This window comes from Vicugna pacos, chromosome 24, assembly GCF_048564905.1.
Source record: "Vicugna pacos chromosome 24, VicPac4, whole genome shotgun sequence".
NCBI lineage: Eukaryota > Metazoa > Chordata > Mammalia > Artiodactyla > Camelidae > Vicugna > Vicugna pacos.
Window position 1 is genome coordinate 19,943,686 of NC_133010.1, and position 22,023 is coordinate 19,965,708.

Here is a 22,023-nt window from a genome sequence, read left to right on the forward strand (position 1 = left end):
CTGACTTGCTAGCTCAACCCAGAAACAAAATGCAATTTAATTGGCTAGAGCTGCCTTATTCTGAATAAATGATCCCTACTCTGCTCTCCCACCCTCTCCCTCCACATACTATCATTTCCTTCTCAGAGTCATGGGGATCTGAAGACCCTGTGGACAAAGCTGGTACACAGAAAGAACTTAACATGCCGAAGCCACCATTCTGCCTCAAATTGAAAGCAGCCTGGAATCTGGCAGGGCCAAAGACTTGCTGGCTGTATTACCCTCCCGGCAGCAAATTTATCTATGATCTGAAATTACATCGAATTTCCAGGACTGGGGAAAACATTTCCCGTGAGCAAGAAGTTCATTTATTTGCAGGAGAAAATGAATGGCTCCCTCTGCTTTCCTGACCCTCCCACAGGCACCGGGAAACAACACGAAGTAGCCCTGAAGGGAGAGACCCAGAGCCCACCTCGCCCACCCCCGCCAACAGAGTTATGTAGGATGACCTAGAATCAGCCACGGGTGACAGGGGACATAAATTCTGCAACGCACAGTAATGGGTCTGAGGGTTCTTTAAGCTGAGGCACACCCTCTATTTAAACGTACTCCCTATAGAGAAATGACTTGTTTTTTTGTGTTATACTTTGGGGGAGGGGTGCTGAAATTGTGTGCTTGGAATAAATCATCAAATTTCTGCTTCATACAACTATATGTAAGCAAGTAATCACAGAAAAGGCCCAGATTAGTGGAGCTCACGGCGTTAGCGCAGGCTGTAAGAAGCCCCTCCCTCTCTTTCCACCCCTTGGAATTTATTTCATGAATTCTTTCCACTTTGTGTTTAAAAAAAAGAGAGAGAGGCACTTTAGACTCTAATGGCATCTTAGGATTGGAAGGAGCGATATTTGAGACCATCCCCAGAAAAAAAAAATCCTTTGGAAGACCCAATAAGAAAAATTCATTTTCCAATCAAAGCATATTAGCTCTAACATCTCCCAAACCACCAGAAAGCACTCAAAGTAGTAAGAACCGTAAGAGGAGGAAGGGGAAAAAAATGAGTCAGTGGGGATAATTTTCTTCTGCCGTCAGACAATCCCTGTTCTATAAAACAATCAGCCGAACTCAGACTAGTATCTCTCAAGCATCCATCTCTGCCACCACCTGGACTCAGTTGGGGGTGGGGGGAACCCTCATTCCAGTCTCCCCAGCTTTGCTCTATGCAAGTTAAGCCAAGGGACATCAGACTTTCACAGACGATAAGCTTCAGATACTCCACAAAGAGTAAGACATCCAAAATGCCCGTGTGCTAAGTGCTCAACACCACCCTCCTTCAAAGTCAAGTTAACACTTAATGCTGGCTATGTGCCAGGCACCATGCTGGGCACTTCACATGGATTAGCTCACTTAATCTATGAGTTACATTTCACAGATGAGAAAAACGAGAGTTGGGTAACTTGCCCAAGGTTACAGAGCTCTGCATGCAAAGCAGTGGCTTGAAATCTCATGGTCTGACTCTAGATCCACCTCTTCTCTGTTGTCCTAGCCCACCACAGGGTATCAGGGTGCAAGTGAGCTTCAGTGACATCCCCAGACACACACACACACACACACACTCAGCCCTGGGTCTGGCTCCCAGCACCACCCAATCCCAGAGGAAGACTTCTCTTCCCTTGATTCATACTGGACCCCATAGAGGGGCTGTAATCAGGACACGAAAAACACTCCATGTTAGGGAGCCAAAATGAAATGCCACCATTTTGTTTGTGAAACAGCCTCCTGATTTCCTGAAATCCATGCAGCAACGCAGAGAATACAAAGAGGCTGTTCAAATCATTTTACATCTTCTGCTGAGTGTAAAGACTTCAACCTCAGAGGAGCTTTGAGACTTCACAGTGCTTTATAAAATCCAAGAACTAGAAAGGAAACCATTCTGTTTCCAGGCCACAGAGGATATTTCATTCAGAGGGAAAGAAACTCCTGACTTTTAAAATATTTTTAAGGATTGATCCTAAACAGAATGCTTTTCCTCTCAGATGTCATATACTGTTGGGTCCTTTTCACGTCTATAAATTGTCCCCAATGTGAGTTGAAAGTGATAACTTCACTCCATGTGCCAACTTCAAATGAACCAAGGCATAAAACAGCTCCAAAAGGACAATTCATTGAAAGGAAAGCCATAAGGCAATTTGCAAACATCACATGCACTTGTTTTATATGAATATCTATAGCCACATACAGTATCAAAATGAAACGATAAGGGAAGGAATTCACTGTACAGAAGACAAAACAATACCCTTTTTATTTTTAAAACTCTGGTGAAATAGGTTTCCATAGCACATCCCATTTAAAAAAAAAATTAACGTAAACCAACCTGCCCGTGGGTTAGTCACACTATAGAGACTTCATCATAGTGTGTACAGATGCCTAGAGTATTTACAAATGTTATCTGTTAGGTAGTAAAGTTCTGTTGCCACTTTTCCAGCACATATTCCACAGTAAGATAAAGGGGAGATACTGGTGTTCTTGTATAAAAAATCTTAACAAATGGATAAAGGCAATTTACCTGAGAGAAGATTTGTTCTTGAAATATTTTTCTTTTCACAATGGGAAATACAGAAATGGGATGTAGTTGTAAAAGAAGTGTAAGAATGTCTAAGTTTACATTTTTTCTTTTAAATTATTTAAGTACCATTAAGTTAAAATGTTTACATTCATTATAAAAAATGTTGTTAAATCTTATGCAAATGATTTAACACTGATTGCTGCAACGCAAATTGCACTTTTTTAAAAAATTATTGTATACATGGAAGAAAAATATCTTGTTTGCTACCCTGTTTACAAATTCCAACTGACTTTGGGTCAGTCACACGATATGAACTTTGAGAAACGTCAGTCACAGTGTATGTTACAGTCACGATGCAGTCTTGCAAACTGAGTGATCCTTTTGACAAGAGACTTCGTGAACCGACTCAGCCTCCAGAGGTGTGTACCAAGCCAATGGTCTTCTCCGTGAACACATGTGAACTCAGGGGTGGAAAAGGTATGAAGAAATTTTGGAATAACCGATACCGATCAGAAGAAGCACATGATTTGCGGCAATACACATAAAACCTGTGTTTAAAAAATCTCTCAATATTCCTCAGCAGGCAAAGCCCTGGTCCTAGTCCCGGGTTCTGGAAGTAGACATTGAATCCCCTGGCCAGCCCAGAAAAAGGCAGTCTGGAAGCGGCTGTGGCCATGGCAGGGGGCTGCTGCGGCCCTTCCCCAGAAGCAGTCCATCTTCTCCCTGGTCTTCAGGACGGGGCCTGGGTGATAAGGCAGAACAGCCTCTCAGGAGATACATCTCTTTCAAATAAAGGCACGAAAATCATGTGTCAGAGGAGAACGTCCCGTGGGCATCCCGGGCCCAGCCTGGACTGCTTGTCAACATCGGCTGTGGTGGTGCCGGCCATGGCGCGTCCTCCTGCTCCCACAGTGGGCTCAGGCCAGGGCCAGGGCGCACCAAGAATCCTGTCTCACCGACGATGTGACTTCGGCCGGTGAGGCCAGGCTGACGCCTATGTACAGCCCATCTTGACCTGAGTACTTGAGCTCGCTGCTGTTCTCGGGATTAGCGCTCTCCCCGGCACCAGACATCACCGAGGCGCCTGCCTGGTGGAAGAGGGGGACCGAGAGAAGGAGAAAGAGAAGGGGAGACACAGTTACTGATAAATGTGTCAAGCGGCTGGCTTCTGCTAGGTCAATGCTTGGAGACAAGTGAGATGCTGGTGCAGCCGGCAGAGCTGCTCACTGGGTGGAGCAGTGCCACTGACCTAACCCTGGTCAGTGCAGCTCTTTGAAACATCCCCCTGTTAACGTTATTAACTCGTGGCAGTAACCACCCAGCAGGATGCACAGCTGAACACAGGTAGGAAAGGGGAACTAGAGGGAGCCTGTTCATAAAAGTGCCGAACGCTCAGATCCTGACAGTGAAACAAACCACACCACGTAGGTAAACAGGCCTTAAGGATGCCCACACAATCTAATCATTTCAAAAGAGAAAATGCAGAGCCCTGTGCACACACACACAGCAGAACCACGAGGCTCAGCAATTCCATCACAGTCTAAGAAGGAAAGATACACAGTTCAGCAAGGCCTGATAAATGAAATTTTTGAGCACTGACTTCATGGAAAATTAACCCATGCATACACAGGCTTGAGTTCTTCCCAAGAGGAACAGGTCATGATTCAAGCAGACCACATGGCAAGGGAAATGCTAACATCCTATATCCGTCATGATTGTGGCAATTATTTCTCGAAGCAAAAGGTCACTTTCCTCATTTCATTCATTCCTTCCATCCAAACAAGAAAGGCCAAATAGAAAACATGATATAATTTAGCAGAATCAAACCAAAATAACTAAAATCATGTTTAGACTATGGTTTGAGAAAACAGTTGCATTTGACTTTTTAAAAAATCTGTCATAGTCACATACTTTTTAATCATGCTTTTTTTCCCCTTCTAAAAGCTCTGAAGTTCACCATTTCTTCCAAGCCTTCAGGGTTCCAGTCCATAAACTTTCAGATACTTGTTTTTTTGACACAGGTAGAACATCTTGTACTTTTCAAAGCATTCCTTTTTTACATACACAATCCCATTAAATCCTTAAAACATCCATCTATCTGGCCAAGCTGATGCTACAACCACTTCAGAGAAACACGGCACCAGACACGGAGCAAACTGAACGGAAGGTTCGCAGAGCCTCCACCGCTCCACTCAGGGGCCTGGAAGGAAATGTGGTCCTGACCTTTCCCGGAGAAGATCTGCTTTTCTGTCTAATCCTCACAATAACTGCATGGGGCTGGGAGGCAGGATTTCATGAGGTCTGACCATGGAACTTCCTATCTGCCATCCCAACTTCCTCTCAGCTGGACAGACCAACTCCAGCAGCGCCACAGGTAACCAACCCTCCCCTTTCCTAGCAAAAGTGAAGGTCTGTGCAAGTCCAGCAACAACTGTACCCTGCCCCCAAACTTTTTTTTAAATAACACAAACTTAAAGACTTAAACCGTGGGGCTTTGGGTGCCTAAAAAAAGCAAGTTTCACAAACTCATTGAGATGTCTAAAATTTAATAAAGATACTTGTGAAAATTCTGAAATAGATAAAATAATCCTGGTATAAACATGGGGATTACCTTTAGCCTAGAACTTCCACTGTAAGCATAGATCTAGATTTAACCCCCAGGGAAATAAACAAAAGGATGGATGATATTCAATCAAAAAAAGTCTTTGTTTTAGAAAAGAGCTACCACATAACCAGAAGCATGAGCTCCCTTATAAATGATTAATGTCAGACCCACTTTGTATGACCCACCTAGGCCCCCTAGAAGCACGTGCATTTATCTGACTACATCTGACTTCATCACAGCAAGTGCTCTTTTCTGAAATGGTGCACGTAAAGCCCTTGCAAAAGTGTCTGACGACAGGAGAGACTAGATCCATACACGCTACTATTAGAAGTGTGTTATCGTGGTGAAGAGGAAGGAGCGTGGACCTAACTGAATGTCCCCAGTGTCATCCTTCACCAGGTGAATTGCCACCATCACTGAGTGGGGGCAGCCCTAAGAACTTATCCAGAATTAAGCGGAAACCACCTCAATGATGACCTTCTCCTAATCGTTACTGACAGCTCTTCACAAAGAGAAAGCCAGGCGCTTCCACAGCCCTAAGGGCTCACTGACCCTTTTTCAGATCAGCCACATTAAAGAAATCTTACCACCTTGGACATTATTCTTGCACCTAAACTGCAGTCCCAAAAGCTACTGTTTAAGTACTTATTGTCTTCTTTGTTCAGACAAAAAAAAAATAGTCCAGCTATATGGCAGGCAAACCCCAAATTACACGAGAGATGACCTCCCGAAAAGACAGCAGCTCGTTTGAGGTTGCAACATCTGAGTCTGTCAGAAAAAAATACAATAAGCACTGGTGCCCAAGGTTTGAGAACCTTATTTTTAAGTGGTGTTATACTATTTAAGTATGAAATGCTACAACGTATAGCATTTTTTTTGTGTCATCATAACTCAATAAAAAATACTTTAAATTTTATGTCACGATACACAATGATATCATCATGATGAGAGCTGATGAGATTTGATGGGACCGATGACCCCAGTCCTCCCATCCCTGGCTGGTGGGGCCATATTCTGGCACACGCCTTAGAAGGCAGTCAGCACAGCCATTAAGAACTTTATACCCTACTTAACTCGGTAATTTCACTTCTGGAAATGGGTTATAAGGAAAGAATTCACAGGGAGGGAAAGATATCCATTGCAGGGTTACTTATAATAATGGAAACCATGGAAATAATCTAATGTCTCATAAAATGGGGATGGTTTGGGAAAGCAAGGGACATCCGCTCAATGAACTATTATGCAATTATTAAAAATAATAAGATCATGCAGCAAAATGGAAAAAATCCTGTAGTGCAATGTTGAGTGAAAAACAGCAGGATATAAATTCTAACTAGGTCATAATTACAACTGACCCATGCACATGCAGAAGTATTTCAAGGGAACCCAGGTCGGGGGTGGGGGACAAGGGCACCATGTGAGAGGGCCCAACCTATCAGCCGTCTGTACTTTTCTTGTGAACTTTTTACTTGAACGGCACAGTGCAGTCTCACTCTGGGGAAGGGCAGAAGACATTAGCACCAGAAATGTGAGGAACTAGCCCTTGAGAGATGAGTCAGCCTGGACAGAGGCATAAAGTAGCATGAAAAATAGTAAATAATCAGAGCGGAGGGAGGATTGGAAGGGCCCCCACCCCCAACGCACCCCTGAAGTCAGCCCCTCGCCGTTACGTGAAGCCAGGCTCCAGGCACGAGAGAACACCAAGCACGGTACACAGAGGGGTTTAGCGTAGCTTGCGCTCTTGAAACTGGCACTGTAACTGCAGAAGTCTAGAGTGGGCACCACCACTCTCCTCAAGAAACCTGGCCTGTCACATTGTGCATCTTAAGTGCCTTTCCCTCACTGGGGATATTAAAGAGCTACCTCGTGAGAGTCAGTTTAATTTGGGGAGAAAAATCAGAGATGACTTATTATGCCCCGAGACCCAGTATACACACACGTACATATACAAAGACAAATTTAAATGTCAACTGATTAAGGTTTTCCCCATCTAGTTAAATCCCTGAAAGGATCAGATCGCAGACATCCCAACGCAGCCAGAGCAGGCAGGTCAGCAACCTAAATCACCATCAGCCTAATCCCCGGGACGTTCAAAAACAGAGGAGGGTGCTTCGAACGCCCACAGTTGAACCATCCTTCCTTCTTTCAGAGGCGGCTCGGGCAGGCGGAGGTCCTGGCTCTTTCCCGGATCAAAGTGCAATGTGAGGGTGGAGCAGAAATCTGTTCTGTGTTTCCACTCACAGCTATGGGCCTCCACCCTCCCCCAGACACTGAAAATGGAGGCACTTCCTGTTGAAAGAATGTGTTATCAGCACCAGACCCAGCCCGGGCTTAGTGCTGAGAGCAGGCCAGGGCAGGTTAGGTGGGAGATCCAGAGCAGTGGGCTGGACACTGGCCTCCTGAAGGAATAAATGACTTCAGGGACAATATGTTGCTGCAGACGTGGCCATGGAAAATATCCGCTAGCCTGGGAAGTAGCACAGCTCCTTTTTTTCCTGTAACTATAAGCCTTTGCTCATTTTTGGACCTGTATCTGGAAGCTCAAGGATTTCTGACAACGAACTCCTGGAGTCAGTGCCCAGCAGTGTCTGGCTCAGAGTGGGCTCACCGACAATATTAGTCCTTTTCTTTTCCTTTACTTATCATTTTCATTCATAGACAGGCCCAGAGACAGCCCCCCACGATACCCACACAGCAGCTCTGGAAAGGCAATCAATACATCCCAGCAAAGGAAAACCTTATAGGACACAGCCTTCCCAGAAGAATAAAGGTTCTCAGGCTTATGAATTATAAATTTCATTTTTGAAGAAGAAAACAAACAAAATAAAACAAAAGAGCCGGCTGGTGTGTGCTTGGTCCACCATGCTGTAATCTCTCAGTGCAGCCCCGATCTGGAGAAACAAAACGTGGCACCCCAGGCAGGTTGGGGGTGAGTGTGATCATTCCCAGAGCCCAGGACTTTGAAGATGATTACACTGTCTCCTTAGCTTGAATTCGGGCTGTCAGCTTCCATGGCCTCTGATCTGTCCTTCCTACACATCTCAGTAAGTTGTGGTTATGGCTTTTCCTTGTGTGACTGTGTGAGGGGAAGCCAGCCGTCCCTCTCTGCCAAAGCCCTCTTGTCTGCTTCCATAACCTCTAGGTTAGACCCTGACGGTGCCTGATAGCAGCCTTCCTTAAAAGTAAAATTAAAAACTGTGCATAAGTTCCAACAAAGGAGAAACACTTTCAGATAAACCCTAACTTCCACTCTAAAAACCACGGCCATTTCAGTTTGGATGGAGGTAACGGGACCAGACACAAAAGTGACCCAATGAGAGTTGAGGAAGTGACACAGGAAGATACACAAACACACAGAGGTTCTGTCTCCCCCAGGACATGTGAAAACCATCAATCACAACAAAACCCCGAAATTTCCCGTAACAGCTCAATAAAGCTCAAGAAGGGAGAGTCACGGTCACCTCAGCTGATGACCTATCTCAGTGTTTAGCAGAATGGTTTATTTTTTGTAATTTAGCAAATTCCTTACTGAGGAGAGCTCACTGGCTGCCCCCATGACCCCCTTGCCCCTTCTGGGCCTGAGCTGGCCGGGTTGTAGCCATTCCCGGGATGCTGCCATTTTCAAGGAGGAAGAACTCGTCTACACACACCATCTACTCTGGACAAAGAAGCAAACTGCTTTATGTGTCTGTACACACTCAGACGGCAGGCATGTTGTGAGACAGACAGGCACGGCCCAAAGTTTCTAAGTACTCTGGACTATCAGTAAAATACTGATGCACGTATATAAATTACAGGGGAAAGGGTTTGTCCCACAACTTGAAGTCATTAGCGTGCTATAGAAAAAGTTTATCTTCTAAAATGAATGCATGCCTCTATTCTAGTCAAATTAAGAGGCAAGATTTAAAATCTGGTTGATTATGATCTTAACTTTTAAAAACTGGCTTTTTAGGAAATTGGACAAGCAGCCTAACACCGTGGTCCAAGAACCAAGCAGCACTCACAAGAAAGCATCATGAAAATGCTAAGAATCATAATGTATGAAAAATTGTCGCTTTCAGGGAAATAAAAGTATTTAAATATGGTTACATTGTTAATACAATAGTTCTACATCTCTAAATCTCCCCCATTAGGAGAGTTAGGATTTATTTCTAATGTCTTGGGATAAAAAAAATGCCATGTGAATAAAGCACATCGCTGTTAGCTTCCAAGGTCATATTTAAATAGTGCTTTTCTACTTGAGCTTCAAAGAGGTCTGCAGGCATCTCCCACTTATGCTACACAATACTCCTAAGAGGACCAGATGGTAGGAATTATTTTTCCCCTTTAGTAGAAGCGGGAAAACAGAGTCTTTACAAAACCTTGGCGGCTTGCTAGTCACACACAAAGCTGGAGCTAGCGCCCGGCTGCCTGGCTGTTTCCTTCCAGCTGCTAATCCGTGAACCCCCGGAATAAACTTCAGGCCATATTCAGGCTTCACCATGAATCAAGTGACTAAACTTAATGAGAGCTTTAAATGAAAAGTATTTGTGTTTAATAGGATAAAACTAGGATTGTGAAGCATGTGCACCAGCTCTGGTGAAACCATGCCATGCTAACAACCACCAAAGGCGCAGCACCCTAAGTAAACTGTCATTTAAACATCGTCAGATAATAACTTCGAATTGTTTATTCAAGAGACTTCAACAGGACACTGAAATCAATACCTGTTATTTGCTCAAATCTTTCTTAAAATCTGTGGTCAATAAAATAATCTCTTCGTGCTCTGGCTCACAAACTCTTAAATACTGGCCCTGGTATAGTAGAGAGCTGAACTATGAATGATCGCTTACATCAACACCTGTCTTTGAAGATGCTTTTTAAAATTATTAAAATTTCAGAGAAAATTAACAGATAGGTCTGAACACAGAGCTAACAGATTGTATTTAATTCATATCCATTAGATCTTCATATTGCTAGTAACTCCTTTGGCAGACACCCATGAAATGCATAATAAATTACTTTTGTTCCAGTAAAGGAATTCATTTTCTTCGAAGATTCATTTAGCAATAACATTTCAGAGCATTCTAAGCCAGATTTCTTAAATTTGGCCCTGTTTTCCCGTAACATTATTTCATGGTTTGTGACAATTTTGTATATTCTTTTAGAGGCAAGGGTGGGGGAACTGCAAAGCATCCGGAATCAGCAAAGAAAAATTGTGTTCTGAGTGAGATGAAGCCTTCTAACCCGAGGCCATATGAAAAGAGTGACACTCTGCCTACACTTAGTCTTTACCTAGCATTCTGGCTTTCAGATTGTGATGAGTCACTTATTAAATAAACCACAGTCCTGTGACAAATTGGGTAGACATATATGTTATAAACTATTTAAAGAGCAATACAGTTTTACTGTTTCCTAATATATATATGTATATACACACACGGAGTCATTGGATATTAATATAGCACAAGGTATTTCTAACCACTCCTCACCATCCTTCAGGACATGCACGCGTGCACACACACAAGGAAAAAAAACAGGGAAGTCTAGAAAAGGCCTCCAGATCAAAATGAAAGTATGTGAACTCCACATGCTTCAGCGTTCCCTGCCAGGGTGACGTGTGACTTCCATGGCGAGGGCCGATGTGGTCAGACAGGAACGTGAGTGAGTTATTAGGAAGGGCTGCGAAAGAAGAAAGAAAGGGAGCCTGGCACGTAAGGAGCGTGAAGATAAAATGCCAACAAAATATTTATGTTCATGGCTTGCAGCAAGTGGCAAGAGGGATATTAATAACCGTGATGATTGGTCGACTCCCTGGGAGCGGCGGGAGACGTCGGTTCCAGCCCCGGCTGCAACGCGGGCTGGTTTGGTGACCTTATGGAGTCACTCCGGGTCCTGGTTTATAAATGAGGCAATAATAATACCTAACTGCAGCTCTCTCACAGACCCTGTTGGGAGATTAATGCCTTTTTAAATTCATTTAGAAAAAAGTATTTTGGACTATAAACTCTGGGAAAAACAAATGGACATTTGCTTCATAAGAAATGCCTTTTTAATGATTTTTAAAAATTAAAGTGAAAGCAATTTGGACATTCTGAAAGTTCCAACTAACTTAGCACTCACTGTGTATGGGTTTAAATCACACCACCAGAAGGACTTTAGCACTGTAATCTTGTATTTCATACTTTAAGAGAGACTCTATCATCACACTAGGCACATAGCAGTTAAATTTTACTGCCTATTATTTTTCCTATTACTTGACTAACACAAGTCTTAACGTTTAACAAGAAAATTTATATAATGTGCCTTATATATTTCCTTATGAGCAGATCACTTCTCTGGAGCTATTTTCCTGGCCTTCTTTGATGCTGATATTATTAACCAAATTAGATTTCTTTAAGAAAATGTTATTTCTTCTCTCTAAAGACTTCAATATCACATATACTCTCACATATTAAATCCAGTGTGCCATAGTGATAAAAACACTGGCTCTGCATCTGCCAGACTTGGGTCCAAATCCAAGTCACGTTTCTTAATTCAATACATAATCTTGGACCTATTACTGAGTCTCTCTCCACCATGTAGAAATTGGAAACAAAACACCTCATTTGTAGAGGGACAACTGGGAGTAAAAGAGAAAAGGCACATCAAACACCAGGCATGGAAAAGGTACTTGACAGAAGCCGATTTCCTGCTTTCCTACATCCACTATCTTATAAATGAGAAAGTACGGGAAAGGGAGAAAACTCCCCGAAAGCACCATAATGATTCATCTAGAGACGAATCCACTAGTGCCTGGCGCTCAGGAACCCTACAGGCGCGTGTGGAAGAGTCAAGGTAAGAGTTAAGCAGAAACTTCTGTTCCTACTCCAGCAGCCTCTGAAATCTTCTCTTCACGTTCAAGTTCCTCTGAGTGAAAGCAACTTGTCCATATGTAGATGCTTTGTGAAAGTTCCTTTAGTTAATAATAGAAGCTATTTTGTGACCAATCATAACGTCACAGTAAATCCAAAGTGATTCAACTACTCGGAGAAAAAGACAATAGGATATAAATGTGCTCATAGATATAAGCTATGTGACTCAAGTGATGTTTTCCAACTTTTATCATAGGATGCAAATATTAGCATATAAAATAAAATCTATAAAAAGAATTTTAAATGTTAACCTGCACAAGTACTCAACTTTTCTTCAGAAGGCCTTACAAAGACATCCAGATATCCCAACAAGGGTCAGTCCCTGAATCACTGCCTGCCGGCTATAAGCACTTAACTCTTTCAGACTGCTGCTAGTACAAGATTTAGCACCATGCAGCTCAGTGGTATTTCTCCTGACAAGATCACTGAATAAGGCTATTACCAAGCAGTGACTGAAGTAGGGAAGCAGGTCTGGCTAGGCACATGGTGTCCCAGAAGGATAAATGAGGCAGGAATGAAGATACCTACTTCATATCAAGAAACTGACCAAAAATGGGTAAGGGCCGCCGAAAAGCAGAGAACCAGAGAGGAATCTGAGATGAGATCTGGATCTCAGTCTAAGGACACCTGCCTCTCTTTGTGGAAGCTATCTTGTCACCAACAACAAACCACAAAGGTGAGGGAAAGAATTCCTATCACTAACACACCATCCCTAAGACGTTTCCATTCAAGTGTCACCAGGCAGCCACCCTGAAACCATCTTGCCCCGAGGAGCCCTGGGGACCAAGAAACTAAACATTCTAAGTCCTAAGGTCAGGACACATCACCAGCTCGGAGGAAGTAGTTTTCCTTACTTATTGTGAGAGGAAACCCTGCTTGTAAAATGTAGAAACAGGAGCATGCTAGCATTTGCTGGCATCAACAATCAAAACACTCCCAGTTAAGAATGTTTTAATTGTTGGACCATAGCGTAGCAAAAACACATTCATCACTGCACTGGGTGTTAGAGAAAGACCATCTTTTAGAAATGAATGTAGTGTGGATCCTACTTAAGGCTGACTTAATATTGACTTCAAACAGCTTTAATTATCTGCCTTCCATCTAATTTATCCACCTCATCTCCTGCCTTTGGCTTTTTACACCCTACAGTCCAGCCATACTGAATTCCTAAAACTATGTCCCTGGAGTATCATAGCTGCCCATGTTATTTTCCTTCCTAGAGACACCTATCCCAGCTTTTCCCCTGCAAACACCCCACTCAACCAATCCAAATGTCCTCTCCTCTGCGAAGCCATTCCCAGCTCTGCAGTCACAATTCACAGCTCCCCACTTCGTTGCTCATTTTAAAGCACTTCCAAATCTGAGCAGCAGTAAGAACTGTCTCTACGTAGGTGCCCCCACCACTACCACTACCACTACCTACGTTGGGAACAATCCAACGTCCAGAACCTTGTTTTACTCAGTGGTAAACAGGGCCTCCCACAGCCCAATACTTCTTAAATGGAACAATGACCACAAGGCAGGGCTAGTCAGAAATAGTTCACCTCCATCTATTTCAACATCACATATTTAATGATAACGTCGACATTATATTTGCAGGTTTAATACAAACTTAAGTGGGTTTTAGTTTCTGTTAAATAATTATAGAACTACTTTTAGGAAGGCAAATTATGCTCAGTGACTTCTTATTCTCAGACATTGCCTTACTGCTCATTTTACCACCAGATTAAGCCTTCCTGTCCCAAAGGAAATTAAGAAAAATATCTTTTACCTTTAAAAGTGGGGCATTAAGTTAGAAAGTTTATATACATTATTTTACATACATATCTAACTATATATACAAGTTTTTTATATACATGTATGTATGTGAAGTATCCTCTAGTTTTATAAAATTTTAGTTACTTGTCGTAAGAGGGATAGGAATATAGAGACTACTTATTAAACCTTATTTGGAAATAGAATGTTACCATATTTGCCTCCTAAGAACAATAACAATGAACACTGTAGAATATAATTCAGTCAATAAATAGAATTCAATGAAAGATGTAAATATTCTTATAATACATAGAGAATATAAATACCAAAGAAAATCTGGTGTGTATTTAGGTCATTTTTCAGTAAATCTACACATGAAAGAAAATTTTAGACAGAAAGATTATTCTGGGGAAATTTATCTTTAAGCTCAAAAGTCACAAAAATTAATCAACTCTATCAAAAATTAAGTTCAGTGTGTTAAGTTTCTTAACACAAAGACTTCCCATACAAGAAACTGATTAAGTTTCTAATCAATACAGAAAAAAATAAGGAAAAAATGAAAAGTAATAAGGTCCAATGAATAGCAAATACTATATAAAGGAAAGCAAATAAATCACTTATTGCAACTTAAAAAAAAGAATTCCCAAGGAGCAAGACAGGGGCTATTTTAACACCAGGCTGTGCGGGAGCAGCAGCAGGTCTTCCTGTTCTCATACAGGAAGCTGCCCTCCCAGCTGCCTCCAGAACCTACACCTGCACAGCCTGCAACCCAGAAACTGAGTCTCAAGGGAGCCGAGTTAGCGACCTGATGACCATCAGAAGGAATAAGACAGACATCTAGTTTTTAAAAAACGCAGAGCAGTAAAAGCACGTAAAGAGAAGAAATGCCAAAAAGTCAACGAAATGAGGCTTCAGAGCAGTGCAAAAATGATTTTCATGGCACTTAGACATTTGTTCTGGAAGAACACTGTGTCCTAGGAGTCCTGCCCACACCTTCACTCCTGCTGGGGAGGGAGCCCCGGAGCCCCCACTGTCAGTGCCTCCCTCCAGTACACTCGGGCCCTGCCAGACTTGCTCGGAACCAGGGTACGTGCTGACCTGGTACCACCACTGAATACACCCACATGCAAGGCAGGGCAGGGCCATCAGGGCTTAGAAGAAGCCTGCTGGAAACGCCTCCTGGTGATCTCCTAAGCTGACTTCCCAGAGAAGAATTAAAAGAGCAAGTGTGATCCTATGCTGCAACAGTCTCCGTCTTTTGTGCAGTAACTCACAGTCATTAAAGAAAAGGTGGAGGAGCAGCTATGTTGCCACTTAAACATCTCTACATAGAACGTGTGACCCCAGTTTCCTTGTTCCCCTGGGAGTATGTCAAACATTGCCCTTTGTTTTGTAGCTGGTTGTCCCTATTAACCTAAGACAACCCTGCACTACTAACTTCCAGTCACAGGGGCCGCTGGAGATCAGCAGGACGGACCGTCATCACAGGAAGCTTAACCGCCACGCTGAAGGCACCTCGTACTGCGTCCCAGATACAACCTTGCCATGTGGATATAACAGCCCCTCACCTATGACACTTCACAGAATCCCATAAGCAAGCAGTCAGCTGCCCTCCAATGTCATACACTGGGACCCAAAATGAGAAGATGAAACATCTTTGTCAACAGAACGCCTTTCACAAATGCTTCTGCCCCACGGCTCCTCAGCTGCCATGCTGACCACGAGGAAGCCACCGGCCCAGAGAAGGCTCTGAAAAGTGCCAAGGGACCAACCAAAGGACATACATTGGCACCCCCGGGGAAACCACTGAGTCTACTATAATTATTCTTGGAGGGGGATAGTTTCCGAAGGCAGCCAGCAGATTGCCAGGTAGGCCTGGTTCCAACCACAACCACATCAGGTAGGCACTGATGGAGGGAGACATCCGGGATGGGCTCACCATCGGCAGAAAACCCACTAGCCCCGGTGCCAGCCGGGCCAGGAGGGCTGGATCCCCGGAGGAAGGAAAAGAGGGAGGGCAATCCTCCCACCCCCCACCCCAACCCCGGTGTTTCAAGAAAAGCATTTCAGAGGGAGGCCACCTGGACTCAGAGAACTGCCTCCCTGTCTGCAGCTCACACAGCTGTTCCTGGGGAGGCTGCCCGGGCTCAGGGAGTGACAGGGAACCTGCAGTAAAAGACCTTGTAGGGAACTGTTCTCCAACTCCCCCAATCTCTAAAGTATTTTTTAAAGTTTTTTTTTTTTTAATACTAAAATTGCCTTGCCTCCTGGCCTCTAGTAGGGAACTGAGCATTTCCCCGAAGGCTCTGGCCAGCCAGCCGCCTCTGGCTTACTGGGTCCTGAGTGAGAGATGCCTGGACACCAAAGTTGCCCTAGGACCAGCTGCAGAACTCCTGAGGTCCCCTACCAGACAGGCCCGGGCCAGACCCCGTCACTGCCTTTGCACCGTTCCTCCCCTGGAGGGCAAAACTGATCGGACTTGCAAATAGCCAATTTTGAAATTTTACATCACAAAACCAAGAGAGCAAAACAGACTCCACCCACTATGGTTCCAAAGCCCATTGTTGGGCAAATATCTCTATTTCTGCGCCGTTTATCATTCAGATTTAGCTTTTGCCATGCTAAGGCTGGACTGTATCACCGAGCTGGCAGTCCACATTTCAGACAGACACTGAAGCCGAGACCGAAACCCTGGCTGATCAACACTCTGGAAAACCACAATACTGCACTGTTTTGCTTCATTTAAGCTAGATAACTGCTTCTGAGGACTTAGAGCATAATCAAGAAGATTTTAAAATAATATTGATCTTTTCAGTTCCTCGCAAGTAACTGTTTTATTTACCATTTTAGATCCTTAAAGTTACATCTTACTCTCCTGTAAAACCGTCATTCACCAGAGTCCACCTTTAAAAAGAATAGACACATTCTTTAAGAACATGTGTCTGCAACAAACAGAAACAGAAAGGGTTTTTTGCCTTGTGAAACTCTGAAAAACGTCTCGTTCATGAAGGAAAAAGCCCAAGAGTTTGAGTCAGAGGACAAATAACAATATCAAATATAGTTTTAAACAGTTCTTTTAAAAAAATTTAATGCTTAATTTTTCTTTGTTTAAGCCAGTAAAAATAATGACGAAAATCTACAGTTCCTAGTTCAAAGACACCTTGAGAGCAGCAGTTTAATTTTACCTGCAGCACAAATTTCCAAGCCCCACCCCCAGAGGCTCTGACTCAGAAAACCCAGGGTGGGGCCCAGGAATCCGTAGTATTTCAAAGTACCAGAAATAAAGCAAAATTAATTGTGGAAAACAATTACTAAGTACGTAGGGATTGTAATGCTGATGTTTCGTCCTAAACTAGTCTCAGTGTAATCCTACGAATCACCTGGGGCACCCGCCCAGGTCCCACCCTGGGTATCCCTGAGGACCCGGGTGAGGCCAGGTCATTTCTAAAGGACATTCCAGGTAAATTTGGGAAACATGAGGGTGGGAAAGTGCTCTTCACTTGAGAAAAACTGAGTTTCAATCAGTTTTACTGAAACTAAGTCTGTGATCTTCACAAAGAGCCTGGCTGGCATCCTCGTCCTCTGCATAAATCACTCACGAACCGAATTGCTTACAGGCCAGTCGCAAGGTTGAGATAGGCCTGGGTACAGTTAGGGTGCATTGGAAGAAGGCAATGCTGTCTAGCCCAGCAGGACAGTTAGCGTAAGATCTGTGAATACAGCAGCACGTGATGCATTGTGATGCACTTTGCTTTGGGTAGATTTAAAAAAAAAAAAAAGGAAGGAAGAGAAAAGAGAGAAAAAGAAAGAAGGCTGGAGATGACAGGACAAACAAAAGCAATCTGAATGTCATGGACACTGGGATATATGAAACCACTGAGCTGGTACTTTTTCTGATCTATATTAGAAATATAGATAGACAGACAAATATAGATATCAACTCAGATAAAAACCAGGAAATAAAACACTTTAAAGCACTTCAAACCAAAACTTCTTGCTTTTACTTAGGTCAATTTAACCATAAAAAAAATGGCGTAGCTCTTAATTAAGAGGTTTGTAAAGTACTTAAGTTTGTCATTTTGTTGACAATTAAATGTAATTTCCTCTAAAAACTATTCTTAGGTATCAGCTACCTAAACTGAACTGTTGGTTTAGATTATTGTACTACCAGATAAGATAAAATTTGAGATAATATACCAACTCTCCAGCTTAGAAAGAGTCTATACACTTACCCCCGAAGCTGTCGGTTGTGTTGTAGGGGAAGTATTTTTGCTGCAATCATCGGAGTTAGAAGAGGTGGAAGTTGGAGTCATGGGAACAGAATTATTGCTATTACCTGCAATAGTCAAAATTGACCTCATAAATACACATATACTCAACTGCTAAGGTTGGCAAATACTTTACAGTCAAATAGCATTTTGTTATATTTACCAGAGCAAGCTTTTGACTTATTTATGTTCTTAGGTTTTCGTTTCCTGGTTTGAATTCCCTCTTTTTTCATAGCAAGCGGTCGAGGCACCTAAAAAATTTCACATAGGCCATAAGTTTAATAAATACATTGAAGAAAAACCAAACTAACTAAAGACCCAACATCAGTACTGAAAGCCCTTATTTAAAAGAACTTGGCATAAATTTCAATCCAATTTTTATACACACTTCATAGATTTCAGCTGCACAAAGACTACACTTTCCCCATCAAATGCAGAGATTCCTCCAGAAAAAAATGGGGTGATTTGCCAGGGAGAATGTATTCCTTCAACTTAATGTTTATTGTTATAAAGAGATCATGTATTCTTTTTCTTACATATACCAAGGTTATTTTTCTTTTTTAAAACTGATGTATTTATAATATCCTGTGCTATCCTTGTGCCAACTATAAGTGTCAAATATATTATTACTTTTTGTATAAAAGTATTTGATTATATTCAAAATTTTAAGATATAAACTAGTTTAACTTTAAGATATAAACTAGTGCGCTTCTAGTTTGTTCCATACTTTTTTTCTTCTTAAATGTACTACTTTTTAAAGGGTTAAAACCATGTTATCAATTCTAAAATATACATTTCCCACATTTTGGTATTTCTAAAATTGGGATGTCCTACTCTGGATGTGTGAAAGTTTAATTGGCAGCATTTTGTTTGTTTCTTACTAGTATGTAAGATAATAGTTTCTATTATAATTAACAGGACCCTAAATTCACAAAAGTTCATATAGAATATCAGAATTTTCATTTTCATGCCCTCTCCTTTGATTTTTTTTAACTGAAACCATGTACAAACAAGACATCAGACACGTATACACATGAACAGAGTATGCAGCGCACCCCATGGAGTTTCATGTAGAGTCCACAAGCATTGCACACGGGTTCACCCTCAGCGTTTCTGCGCCACAAAGTGGTGGTTGTGGTGTGACAGTTGGCACAGGACAATCCAAGCCGCCGGGAGGAAGGCTAGAAAGCAGCAGAAGAAAGTTAAGTGTACAGATACAAGTGGTTTGTATGCATATGCTACATACATCACCATGTCTCATCTCTGCCATCAACAAGCATGTACCTGGTTATTACAAATAAGAGGTTCCCTGAGAAAAAAGTTGAAGTGTAATTAGGTTGCCCTTCCTGGACCATAGAGTGCTCCATCCAATGTATACGTTTGACTTGCTCCAGCCTATTAGCATAGATTACAGCACTCACAATGTTGCCAATGACTGCATGCACCGCAGTTGTCAGAGGCCTGAGATATAAGGGTAAGGAAATGCAGTCAAAAACTGCCTGCCAATGTGTTAAATGCCTTAGGGGAGTCCCCACCTCATCTGAAAACTGAGATAATCAGTCCTCAGATATTTGCAGAGGAACAAACCAGAAATTGTAGAAGGGCTGATATGTATTAATAGAAATGGATTTTGGAAAATGCACAAAATTTTTGTAAAATATATTTAATACATCTCATTAATTATCATGACCGCCTATTGCCTGAATTTCTGTATTATCCATTTTACAAAGGAAATGCAAATATTACGACATGGTGTTAGTGCTGGCATTGTCTTATATATGGTGATACTGCTATATTTTATTACTGTCAGTATAGTACTCAACTTTCACTCAAACGGTTAAATGGTATTATCAGAAAAGACCAACAGCCTGGCATTGTCACTCTGATTTCCCTGTTCCCTTTATACCCATAACATCCTTAAATGGAATTTATTTCCTCTAAATTATTATGTGTGAATTATAAAGAGGGGGAATTTAAGCTAGGATAAATTTCTGCCTATAGTGGCAAAAATCTAAATTTGTCTTTAAATTACCTAGCCAGGCAACTAAAAATTGTGCCATGACTATGGGGAAAATCCAGGGACAAAAGCAAGTTGAAAGATACAGAATCAGGGAAGTCAGCCATGATGATTAATTTAAGAAAAATATAAAGAATGGAAAACAAAAATATAGATTGAGCATCTATTGAACATTCAGGTTAAAAGACAGATTTCCAAATTCTTTGTTGGCAGATTTAAAAACTAAAATTGAATTTTGCGTTTACAATTCACATCCTGTCAATATTACTGCAACATTACCTTTACAGACAAGTTATAAAACCAAAGGCAGACTAGGCAGCCTCTTAACACCATCACATTTTTGGTTGAAATGAGCATGCCTAGATAATAGAGCTATTTGGGGGAATTGCTTTGTTAAAATGATGAAAACATTAAAAAAAAAAAAGTACACACCAGGGCTTCTTTATTTCCTTCCCCCAGCCCCAGCCTTTATGGTTAAAAGAAAATAATTTCCCAGAACACTCCTGTCTCTTCATAAATGTGAAATCAGTAAACTAGGGACAGGAAGGTTCATTTTATAAACAGGTCATTTATGACAGTTTCCAGTGGAATTTGGAGCCAATGTGAGGCAAACTTGTTATCAGAATTTGCCATTATAACAAAGGGCTTTATGACAGTCAACTGCAGATCATAAGTGAAGTCAGTCCCCATAAACATGTGAAATGAAGGTGAGTGGGTTATAAAAGTTCCTTGTAACAAGTGATCTCAGTTATATTCATCACTGACAAGGAATTCAAGTTACACCATAAATCTCTTATTTTGCAATGTATTACAGGTTCAAATTCACAGTGATTGGTTCTGTATTGCTGGCTAAACAAACTTTGGTTCAGTATTCTATTTCTGAGAACTAACCTAGATTCAGCAAAACCATAAATAAGAAGCCCACAAGGAGAAGTAATTGATAGACACACCCTTCAATTGGTATCATTTATAACCCATTTACAAAGCACATTGGCTGACCTTGGTCACTGCCCAGACACCTGCCACACAGAAGGAAAACTAATAGACTTAGAGATGTTAAAAACTGAGGGTTTGGTTTTTTTTTTTTTTTTACTGTAAGCGCACAAAACTCACACCACTATCTAAATATGGATGTTACTAGATCAAGTTTATAATGCCACTAGAACCTAAATGGCTCCTATTCTGCCAGTTTTTGCTCAATCTCGAGAAAATGTTACCTTTCTAAGCTCAGCTAGTTAGTACTCAGCTCAATGTGCCTTTCCAAAAAGTAAGAATCAGTTTCATTGTTCATACACTAGCTAATACATGAAAACAAGGAACTTCCTTGGAATATTTTCCAGCTAGCACTTTTTTTTTTAATATGATGCATGTAAGAAAAATAAAAACTATAGGGAGTCAAGCACTGAAGTTAAAGATGCCCTTTGAAGAGAAGTTTAAGCTGTGGGAGGCTATAACAAGTTTAAGGCACATACACTCATTAAATTAACCTCGGCCACTTTATTTTAAATGCATTAAAAACAAAACAACCATAAAACTAATTGCTTCTCTTTAAGGTGTCAGACTTACATTGTGATGCAATTTCACTCTAATCTATTTAACACAAACAACATGTGCAGCGTTTGTTCCTGCTAATTAGAGTATAACAATTAAATAAATTACTTGGATACTTAAGATGTCTGGCATCTAACTGTAAAATATTTTACTTTAAAAGGTATTAGAGTATGAGAGCTGGGCTAAACAAATGTTAGCCTTACAGTGGGGCTTGTGGAAGCTTTCATTTATTTTCTCTAATCACTAGAGCACTAAATACCCTCTCCTTCTAAAAAACACACATGACAATAAGAGATTAATGCCTGAAGAAAATCAGAATTCCCACACTTTAAAACGTGTGGGGATGGTGAAAATCGTCTACTTGAGAAAAACATGGAGATTGCATTTTTTCT

The 22,023-nt window shown here is 41.6% G+C and overlaps 1 protein-coding gene across 8 annotated transcripts in view; it reads right to left on the bottom strand.

Annotated features, from left to right (window-relative positions):
* GATA6 (GATA binding protein 6) overlaps positions 1–22,023 on the bottom strand; it is a 57,125-nt gene that overhangs the window by 27,100 nt on the left and 8,002 nt on the right. For 5 of the 8 annotated variants that reach the window (XM_072949120.1, XM_072949119.1, XM_072949117.1 and 2 more), the window contains exons 4-7: positions 19,119–19,244; positions 18,227–18,314; positions 18,028–18,131; positions 2,246–3,630 (exon numbers count right to left, since the gene is read on the bottom strand). In XM_072949120.1, coding sequence (XP_072805221.1) covers positions 3,460–3,630; positions 18,028–18,131; positions 18,227–18,314; positions 19,119–19,244 — 489 coding nt within the window. In that variant the 3' untranslated portion in view covers positions 2,246–3,459. Of the gene's footprint in view, positions 1–2,245; positions 3,631–18,027; positions 18,132–18,226; positions 18,315–19,118; positions 19,245–22,023 lie in introns of those variants that run through there. The other 3 variants (XM_072949124.1, XM_072949122.1, XM_072949123.1) reach the window with 2 other exon arrangements.